General features: G+C 42.2%; 1 protein-coding gene across 1 annotated transcript in view; it reads right to left on the reverse strand.

The window, feature by feature from the left end:
- The window catches only part of LOC111970862 (xin actin-binding repeat-containing protein 2), a 63,954-nt gene that overhangs the window by 37,787 nt on the left and 15,012 nt on the right, over window positions 1-11,155 (reverse strand). The window contains 1 exon segment of the mRNA XM_070445863.1: window positions 171-291. Within this exon segment, the coding sequence (XP_070301964.1) occupies window positions 171-291 (121 nt within the window).

Genomic DNA, 11,155 nt, shown 5'->3' on the forward strand with positions numbered 1-11,155 from the left:
GGATTTCTCTCTCAAGTACACATAACCAGTATCACATTCTGTAGCTGCTATGTGGATTTGAAGAAATTCTTTGAAAGTTGTGAAACCTGATTTCTGATGGAATAAAAGTCCTGGAGGAGGAGGAGGAGGAGGTAGGGCAGTGTGTAATACTACAGTAATGAACTACTTACAGAGGCTGGGCTCATGAGTTGAGGCCATCTTCTCACCAGGTGATGGGTCCCTCTTCTGGTCCAGCTGGTAGCTACTGGCTGGGGCTCTTCTGGATGGGCTGGACTGTACAGCTCTCACTTCCTGGTTAGGGAAAGAGAGGGAGGGAGGAAGGAGAGAGAGACAAGAGGGGCAGGTGAGTATATTATCAGAGGAAACACCTGTGCTTTCGCAGAAGGGGGTGGTGATTGAGGTACAGGTCATAGCTCAATCGGCACACACACACAGGCTGGTATACACACACACACACACACACACACACACATGCCCATATCTGAAAAATGATCCACCCAGTGAGTGTTAGGTGTCATTGAACCCCTGGACACCAGTGGAACATTATAATTGGTAGCGAGGATGTCTGTGTCTGTTGACTGGATGGCAAACAAACCTCTGAACTTACAGCGCAAACACTGACGACCTTGACTGGAATGTGCAAAACAGGCAACGACTGGGAAGTTACAGCAAACAAAACACTCCACTGAATTTTAATTGGCAAACTCCTGGTGTGTGTAGCAGCTTAAGGCTCCACCCTTCAARAGAATTGTAGGTTACACAACTACCGTGCTAGACAAAACGCAATATTATAATGCAAAACATGTCTTGTTGTTAGTGGTATATCCTTGAGGCATATAATCTTGTGTTTCCTAAAGTGTTTTTTTGTCAAATGTAGAAAACAGAATAAGCATGCCTAGTTTTCTTGCAAATCAGCACTGTCTGGAACAAACACACCTATGTGTTGTTTTCCAAGAACTATTTGCAAATCAAATGTGTTCCCTGTGGTATTTCATCTACAGATTCCCAGCGGGACCTGGGGAAGAGTGACAACAAGCAAACAACAACACAAGGACACAACAGACAATGCTCCAAAACACACTGCCACAATCAGAGAAACGCACCTGAGACAAATCTGGGACACACACACACACAAAGATACAATGTATTTGAAGGGCATGTCCACACCGCTTGTSCGGTGTGTCGAGGTTACAGGTCCCAAAACAGCGTGAACAGAGTTAACCTGTGGTCTGGGTTCCTCGATTGACTGAATGTGGGACTAAGTCCATCACACTTCAAGCTTTGTCAACAGCAGTACAGTAGTAAACACCATGTAGCTGAACGCTCCATTCTGAGACTGTAAAGCTCAAACCACTCCTCCCCTCAGGAACGAGCTCCCAGCATCCCACTGGATCGTGTTACCATTTCTGTTGACGTCTCCTGTTATTTAATAATGATAAATAGTTGCGTTGTGTGTTGCTCCAGAGATGTTTAAGAGCGTCGTTAGCGGCAATAGAACTGATGCTTGAACAGCATGTGTGTCTGTGAAGTGGGGATTGACGGTATAGAGAGGACTGTGTGCTAATCTCGAGACGAGGGTTCCATTCAATCTAATCCACAAGGSGATTTTGGAGTTAAATCTCCTGTAAATAATAATGCTCCACTACAAACATGTTGGCACAGTGAGTTTATTTGACTGTTTACAAGAATCCAGTTGCACATTGTATCACAGCAAGCAAGTGGTGTATTCTAATTGATTTCATTGGATAGGGCCCGCAGTCATGTTACCGGGCAGACTCGAYCCCCTCTGTGGCTATTCAGCTCTGAGGTCAGATGTCAACAAACAGGGCAGGATGTAGAACATCTTTATCAGCGGAGTGAGCATTTACATCACATAATATAGGCAGCAATTATATGACATATTTCTATACAAAACATGTCATATCTCTACTGTYTATYTATACAGTTGAAGTCGGAAGTTTACATACACTTAGGTTGGAGTCATTAAAACTCGTTTTTCAGCCACTCCACAAATTCCTTGTTAACAAACTATAGTCGGTTAGGACATCTACTTTGTGCATGACACAAGTCATTTTTCCAACAATTGTTTACAGAAAGATTATTTCACTTATAATTCACTGTATCACAATTCCAGTGTGTCTGAAGTTTACATACACACGGTTGACAGTGCCTTTAAACAGCTTGGAAAATTCCAGAAAATGATGTCATGGCTTTAGAAGCTTCTGATAGGCTAATTGGCATAATTTGAGTCAATCGGAGGTGTACCTGTGGATGTATTACAAGGCCTACCTTCAAACTTGGTGCCTCTTTGCTWYACATCATGAGAAAATTAGCCAAGACCTCAGAAAAYAATTGTAGACCTCCACAAGTCTGGTTCATTCTTGTGAGCAATCTCCAAACGCCTGAAGGTACCACATTAATCTGTACAAACAATAGTACGCAAGTATAAACACCATGGGACCACGCAGCCGTCATACCGCTCAGGAAGGAGACGCGTTCTGTCTCCTAGAGATGAACGTACTTTGGTGCGAAAAGTGCAAATCAATCCCAGAATCAATCCCAGAACAACAGCAAAGGACCTTGTGAAGATGCTGGAGGAAACAGGTACAAAACTATCTACATCCACAGTAAAATGAGTCCTATATCGACATAACCTGAAAGGCCGCTCAGCAAGGAAGAAGCCACTGCTCAAAAAACGTCATAAAAAAGCCAGACTACGGTTTGCAACTGCACATGGGGACAAAGATCGTACTTTTTAGAGAAATGTCCTCTGGTCTGATGAAACAAAAATAGAACTGTTCGGCCATAATGACCATCGTTATGTTTGGAGGAAAAAGGGGGAGGCTTGCAAGCCGAAGAACACCATCCCAACCGTGAAGCACGGGGGATGGCAGCATCATGTTGTGGGGTGCTTTGCTGCAGGAGGGACTGGTGCACTTCACAAAATAGATGGCATCATGAGTGGGAAAATTATGTGGATATATTGAAGCAACATCTCAAGACATCAGTCAGGAAGTTAAAGCTTGGTCGCAAATTGGTCTTCCAAATGGACAATGACCCAAGCATACTTCCAAAGTTGTGGCAAATGGCTTAAGGACAACAAAGTCAAGGTATTGGAGTGGCCATCACAAAGCCCTGACCTCAATCCTATAGAAAATGTGTGGGCAGAACTGAAAAAGCGAGCAAGGACGCCTACAAACCTGACTCAGTTACACCAGCTCTGTCAGGAGGAATGGGCCAAAATTCACCCAACTATTGTGGGAAGCTTGTGGAAGTCTACCAGAAACGTTTGACCCAAGTTAAACAATTTAAAGGAATGCTACCAAATACTAATTGAGTGTATGTAAACTTCTGACCCACTGAATGGATGAAAGAAATAAAAGCTGAAATAAATCATTCTCTCTACTATTATTCTGACATTTCACATTCTTAAAATAAAGTGGTGATCCTAACTGACCTAAGACAGGACATTTTTTACTAGTATTAAATGTCAGGAATTGTGAAAAACTTAAATGAAATGTATTTGGCTAAGGTGTATGTGAACTTCCGACTTCAACTGTACATATATGGTCATTCAGCAGTATACTAATGTATTTCATCACCCATTCCCATTAAAATAGATCAAATGTTTTCTGCTTTTCTCCACTATCATGCCACAGCATCTCCTGTTCTGAAGAGGAATGGGGGTCAGATAAGCCACAGACAGGAGGCCATTTCCCAGGGCTCCCTGTTAGCCAGATCTTGTCCTCCATATGTTCCCGTTGGCCCTGCCACAGCTTCAACGRCAGCTTCCCCGTCAGCCTTCCCGTCCAGCCTGGGGAATTACTTCCCCTTACGCTCCCCTTGACAGACTGACATCATTAATAAGGTACGTGCTTCAGGAAATCTGCCAGCCTCAGAGACAATCCTGCAGGAAAAATAAATAACTATTTTAAGGGTGTCTCACTAATGAATTCAATGCCACCCATCCAGGATATTAATGCTGATATGACAGCGTGCACAGTAAAAACGGTGAGGCCGGTCAGACACTTGTCAGGGGAAACCATGGCGATGACATCAGTTTATTATATGGAGCTGAAGATTAGGAAGTGACATCGCGACTTGTTGTTTTGTGTCACCTCGAGGTGTACTCAGGCACAACCATGCCTATTAAAATCCAGTGAAGCATGTCATACAGCAGCTATAGGTGATCTCTCTCTCTCTCTCTGTGTCTGTATAGAAAAAGGAGTTCTGGCTGAGATGACGGACTAGAAGGGGTTGCTGAGGGAAATGGCAGCTCATATGTGGCTGACTCACCGCTTGGAGGGATGCTTTATTTCAAATGATGCACACACAGATGCACATATACACACCACKAAGCCTGATTGCTCCTGGCTAGGAGGTCTAATGTTGTGAAAGCTGCCTTATTGCTTTCCTGGCACAACATGAAGTGACATGAAGATGACTCATCGGGATCCACAGTTGATAGTCAAGACAGAGACATACCATTAGGCTGTAGGAGGCATCTGCCTTGCTGCTGGTGGAGAACATCTCATTTTTCTTTCCTCACCTTAAATCAATCCAATACTTTACTAATCGATCCGATGTTTTGAGTTACAGCGTCACAAAACTTGCTTCACCTGAGCACGTACTGTGCCTGAACAAGTTTGATTTCACGTTCTCCTCCTCTTGGTGAAATAACAAAGCTTTAGTTTCTGGTTTGGAAGKTTTTGCTGAAACAGCAGATATTTCCTGTCTTTSAAGGTCACCCAGAGGCACTTAACAGACTCCAGAGTGTCTCATCCAACCCTTGGCACGAGCTTCTCTTTCCATCTGAGTTACTTGTTTGTATCCAATGCCATAAGCTCTCCTCACAATCCAAAAGTTTGCAGTGAAGAATATTGCACAGTACAATTCTCTATTGACTCTAACCATTATTAGGACACACAGGCCACAGAGATCCACCCACTTATATTTCACTCTCAAGCCAACACAGTCARAAAAGAGTTGCAGCGAGGATAGAAAGATAGAGATGAGAGCGGGGAGAGCAAGAGATAAAGGGGGATACCTAGTCAGTTGTACAACTGAATGCATTCAACTGTAAGAGATAATGACCATAGTTGGCAGTAGAAAGCCTAAATAGTCTAATTGACCTTTCAGCTTCCCTATCAAATCTAAACATTTCAAGCANAGGAGGTCTAATGTTGTGAAAGCTGCCTTATTGCTTTCCTGGCACAACATGAAGTGACATGAAGATGACTCATCGGGATCCACAGTTGATAGTCAAGACAGAGACATACCATTAGGCTGTAGGAGGCATCTGCCTTGCTGCTGGTGGAGAACATCTCATTTTTCTTTCCTCACCTTAAATCAATCCAATACTTTACTAATCGATCCGATGTTTTGAGTTACAGCGTCACAAAACTTGCTTCACCTGAGCACGTACTGTGCCTGAACAAGTTTGATTTCACGTTCTCCTCCTCTTGGTGAAATAACAAAGCTTTAGTTTCTGGTTTGGAAGKTTTTGCTGAAACAGCAGATATTTCCTGTCTTTSAAGGTCACCCAGAGGCACTTAACAGACTCCAGAGTGTCTCATCCAACCCTTGGCACGAGCTTCTCTTTCCATCTGAGTTACTTGTTTGTATCCAATGCCATAAGCTCTCCTCACAATCCAAAAGTTTGCAGTGAAGAATATTGCACAGTACAATTCTCTATTGACTCTAACCATTATTAGGACACACAGGCCACAGAGATCCACCCACTTATATTTCACTCTCAAGCCAACACAGTCARAAAAGAGTTGCAGCGAGGATAGAAAGATAGAGATGAGAGCGGGGAGAGCAAGAGATAAAGGGGGATACCTAGTCAGTTGTACAACTGAATGCATTCAACTGTAAGAGATAATGACSATAGTTGGCAGTAGAAAGCCTAAATAGTCTAATTGACCTTTCAGCTTCCCTATCAAATCTAAACATTTCAAGCAGACAATTAACAACAATGACAAATGATTTGATGCAAAAACCTAAGAAAGAAATTGGGAAACCTATCCATCCAAAAACATAGAGATCCAGAAAACCYCAGCCTACGCTTTCACTATGGTGAATCACTAAAACAATACAGAAATACACTACGGAAAAAGAAGAAACAGCACATCAGAATTCAGCTCAATGTAATTGAAGAATCCATAGAATCTAACKACTTCTGGTAAAATTGGAACACACTAAACAAACAACAACACAAATAGTTATCTATGCAAAACGGAGATGTATGGGTAAACCACTTATCCAATCTTTTTGACCCTACAACAAAGATCACCAGCAAAGACATATACATAATCAATAAAAAATCTTAGAATCAACTATTAAAGACTACCAGAACCCACTGGATTCTCCAATTACATTGAATGAACTACAGGACAATTTCTTCAGTGAAAACAATGTACTGAGCAAATGTCAAATGGGCTTTTTACTAAATTAAGGTATGACAGACCATGTATTCACCCTGCACACTGTAATTGACATACAAACAAACCAAAACAAAGACAAKGTCTTCTCATGCTTTGTTGATTTCAAAAAAGCTTTTGACTCAATTTGGCATGAAGGTCTGCTATATAATTACAAAAAATCTGCTATGCAATAATAAAATGGTGTTGGGGGAAAACAATATAAAATCCATGTACACAAACAATAAATGTGCAAAAAAATAAAAAAAAAATCCAAAGGGTGTTGGGGTGAGAAAGAGATGCAACTTGAGCCCCTACGTCTTCAACATATATATATATATAAATCAACGAATTGGCGAGGGCACTAGAACAGACTGGAGCACCCCGCTTCACCCTACTAGAATCTGAAGTCAAATATCTACTGTTTGCTGATGATCTGGTGCTTCTGTCCCCAACCAAGGAGGGCGTATAGCAGCACCTAGATCTTCTGCACAGATTCTGTCAGACCTGGGCCCTGACAGTAAATCTGAGTAAGACAAAAAAMAATGGTGTTCCAAAAAAGGTCCAGTTGCCAGGACCACAAATACATATTTCATCTAGACGCTGTTAACCTAGAGCACACAAAAAATGATACATACCTAGGCCTAAACATCAGCACCACAGGTAAGTTCCACAAAGCTGTGAACAGTCTGAGAGGCAAAAAGGGCCTTCTACGCCATCGAAAGGAACATAAAATTCGACATCCCAATTAGGATGTATGAGACACATATTTATCTCAGATTACACAGATCCACAAAGAATTTCAAAACAAATCCAATTTTGATAAACTCCCATATCTATTGGGTGAAATACGACAGTGTGCCGTTTTGTGACCTGTTGCCAAAAGAAAAGGGCAACCAGTGAAAAACATAAATATGGGTTGTATTTACAATGGTGTTTGTTCATTTATTTTAAAATCGTTTTAAAATCGTTATAACACTGTACATGGCCATAATATGATATTTGAGATGTCTCTATTCCTTTGAAACTTTTGTGACTCTAATTTTTACTGTTAATTTCTGATTGTTTATTCAACTTTTGTTTATTGTCTATTTAACTTGCTTTGACACTGAAAACATATGTTTCCCATGCCAATAAAGCCATTTGAATTGAATTGAGAGGTAGAGAGAGGGATACGGAGAGAGAGACAGAAAGGGAGCAAGAGAGCGAAAAACAGAGAGTGCGAGAGGAGACATACAGACAGGCACATAGTGGAGAGAAAGACAGAAGCTGAGTAGAGAGAGAGAGTGTGTTGACGGAGTGGGCCCAGCTTGGCTGTGGCGTCTCCAAGCAGGTTTGAGATGATTAGGAGCCTCTGTCTCGCTGGGCCAGCTGACACACACAGAGGAGCTAAACAGTACTGTGTGCCAGATGGCCAGACGGCCAGACAGACAGGCTGCAGAGGTGTCATATGTTGTATGGGTGGAGAGCACTATTCTAGGCACCAGGGTTTATTGTTGGTAACACCTCTCACTCTATCACACTCATCACAACACAGCACATCAAACCCAGAAAAGCCCCAGCTACAGTGGTGGGTTAGTGATGATGTAACACTCCTCTGAGTGTAGGCTGCTTTGCACTGGATTTATGGAAGGTGTAGGAAGTACTCTGAAAAAGTTGTCAATGTTGATATAACATGTATAATAATTTTTTTCACTGAACATTTCTGAGAGAGATGTATAGAGAGATGGCGAGTTGGAACCACAGAGAGTCAACATGAACAAAATAGAGTGTGGTTCTGAAATGTGCTCGTCATGCTTCAGCATAGATGGGACTTGTTTATGAAGTACAGTGACCTGCTTGTTAAGTCCCGAGAACCAACATCTCTCTCTCTCCTCTCTCTCTCTCTCTCTCTCTCTCTCTCTCTCTCTCCTCTCTCTCTCTCTCGCTCTCTCTCTCTCTCGCTCTCTCTTTCTCTCGCTATCTCTTTCAATCTCTCTCTCTTTCTCAATTTCAATTTAAGGGCTTTATTGGCATGGGAAACATATGTTAACATTGCCAAAGCAAGTGAACTAGATAATAAACCAAAGTTGAAATAAACAATAATAATTAACAGTAAACATTACACTCACAAACGTTCCAAAAGAATAAAGACATTACAAATGTCATATTATGTGCAAATAGTTAAAGTACAAAAGGGAAAATAAATAAACATAAATATGGGTTGTATTTACAATGGTGTTTGTTCTTCACTGGTTGACCTTTTCTTGTGGCAACAGGTCACAAATCTTGCTGCTGTGATACTGTGGTATTTCACCCAGTAGATATGGGAGATATTGGATTTGTTTTCAAATTCTTTGTGGATCTGTGTAATCTGAGAGAAATATGTGTCTCTAATATCGTACATTGGGCAGGAGGTTAGGAAGTGCAGCTCAGTTTTCACCTAATTTTGTGGGCAGTGTGCACATAGCCTGTCTTCTCTTGAGAGCCAGGTTTGCCTACGGCGCCTTTCTCAATAGCAAGGCTATGCTCACTGAGTCTGTACATAGTCAAAGCTTTCCTTAAGTTTGGGTCAGTTATAGTGGTCAGGCATTCTGCCACTGTGTACTCTCTGTTTAGGGCCAAATAGCATTCTAGTTTGCTCTATTTTTTGTTAATTCTGTCCAATGTCTCTCTCTGTCACTCTCTCTCATTCACACTCTCTCTCTCATTCACACTCTCTCTCTCTCTCTCTCTCTCTCTCTCTCTCTCTCTGACTAGGCCATTCTCTCTGTCTCATCCCCCTGGGCCTATGCGTAATGAATGCAAATCATGTTTCACTCCCTTTCATCAGGCTCCTCTGCCTCTAAATGTTTACTGAGCGCTGCCAAACACCAACTCCATCCGACGCTATTTATACGTACGAGTGACGGATCTAAACCGGGATATCCAGATCCMTCTCCATTTCCAGACAGTGACTTTGGACATAAACTGAATCAGGGGCCCCTTGTTCATCAATACCGATACAATGTTCTGGGGATATAGGCCTGGTCTATCTTTGTTTATATGAATATAGACAGGTGGAAGTAAAATAAACTAGCTGCGAGTGTGTTCTCAGTTTGACCAACGGTGCTGCTGTTAATGATTAAGCCGTCACTCCGAATACCGTTCGTCATCCAGTAAGTTATAAATAAAGCTTTAACAGGTTTGGAAACAAACAACAATTTAATCTATTTCGCCATGGCAACAGTCACAGTAGCAGCCAGGTCTGTGTGAGGGGACGTTATGAATTATAGRGCTGTCTTTGTCTCAGAGCAATATCTACATAAATGATTKAACTGTAAGCCCCGTGGTTCGTGTGGTAATCCGTTAGCATGCACGCTCCGGTGCCGTTCTGGGTGTCATCATAATACTGTTGAAAAAAAAAGAAAAGGGCCCTGAAACACAGAATCATGCTGGTGGRGAAGATGGGTTATGACGATAATGAAGATGACTGGTGAACAATAGGAAAGGAATGCTCATATGCACATAACAGATATGTACAAGATGAATGCTTTAGAAAGGGAAACCCCCAATCAAATTCCCTACCTGTAGAGTATCTAGAATAGAACCTGTTGTAGGTCAAGTCAATGGAAATGGAAAGGCAGGTGAGGATGTGGCCTGGCCGTTGGTTTAACTATACAACAGATAAGTGCTGGTAATAATTGGAATGTCTAGCGTTCAGAGACCAACTCCTTTGTCATTGAGRCGTGTGGTTGGACTCATACAGCCGTGACTCCATTAAATGATTTGAATCAGTGAAACTGAGAAGAGGTGGAAGTGTCTCATAGAGCTAATGGAATTTTACAAGTGAGCCATGAGGGCCGGGCTGGGCTGGACAAGAGAGGGCTGGAAGAATGGGTCAAAATGAAGGGGTTTTGGTATGGGTGTTAGTAAACTGTAGCCTTAATGTCAACATAACATTAACCATTTGGAGCTTTAAAAGAGGCTCTCATACTTGTTTTCCAAATACCACTTCCTGTCAACCAGGGCAGCCAATGAAATGACAGTAAACACAATTGASTAACCCCTAAATAAAACACACAAGCATACACATGATGTTGTGTCAAGTGTCAAGTTACCTAGCTGATAATTATGCATATGGGACACATTAAGCAATGTTCAAAGCCTCCATAAAAATGAAAGACAATCATTCTCCCGAGTGGCGCAGCGGTCTAAGGCATTGCATCTCAGTGCTAGAGGTGTCACTACAGACCCTGGTTCAATTCCAGGCTGTATCACCGTGATTGGGTGGCGCACAATTGGCKCAGCGTCCTCRGGGTMTGGCCGGAGTAGGRTGTCATTGTAAATAAGAATTTGTTCTTAACTGACTTGCCTAGCTAAATAAAGATAAATGCTTTTGTAGTACATCCAACACAGTACAGAGGTACGGTAGCTACTCAAGCTGTGAAGATCAACCTAAGCTCCCATGTACATTCCCACCCGCACGTGCCACCATCTGAATGTGTGCAGACGCCTCCCATTTAAGTGTCCAGCTGGCCTTCAGGATATGTCACATTTAAAGCCACCCATGACATCAAGCTTCATAAGTCACAGTGGGCTGTATATTTAGAGTCTGGATGTCCCGTGAAGTGAGGATGGGGAGTGGGCTATCTATCTCAGAGAACCCCTAGGACCTCCAAAAACAAACACCAGAGATTAAATCCCTGGTGAAATAACAGGACAATGACACAGGATGTGCCGTGCTGTGGTGACATAGATCCTATCTCTGTGGC

Source organism: Salvelinus sp. IW2-2015, linkage group LG12 (genome assembly GCF_002910315.2).
Source record: "Salvelinus sp. IW2-2015 linkage group LG12, ASM291031v2, whole genome shotgun sequence".
Taxonomy (NCBI): domain Eukaryota; kingdom Metazoa; phylum Chordata; class Actinopteri; order Salmoniformes; family Salmonidae; genus Salvelinus; species Salvelinus sp. IW2-2015.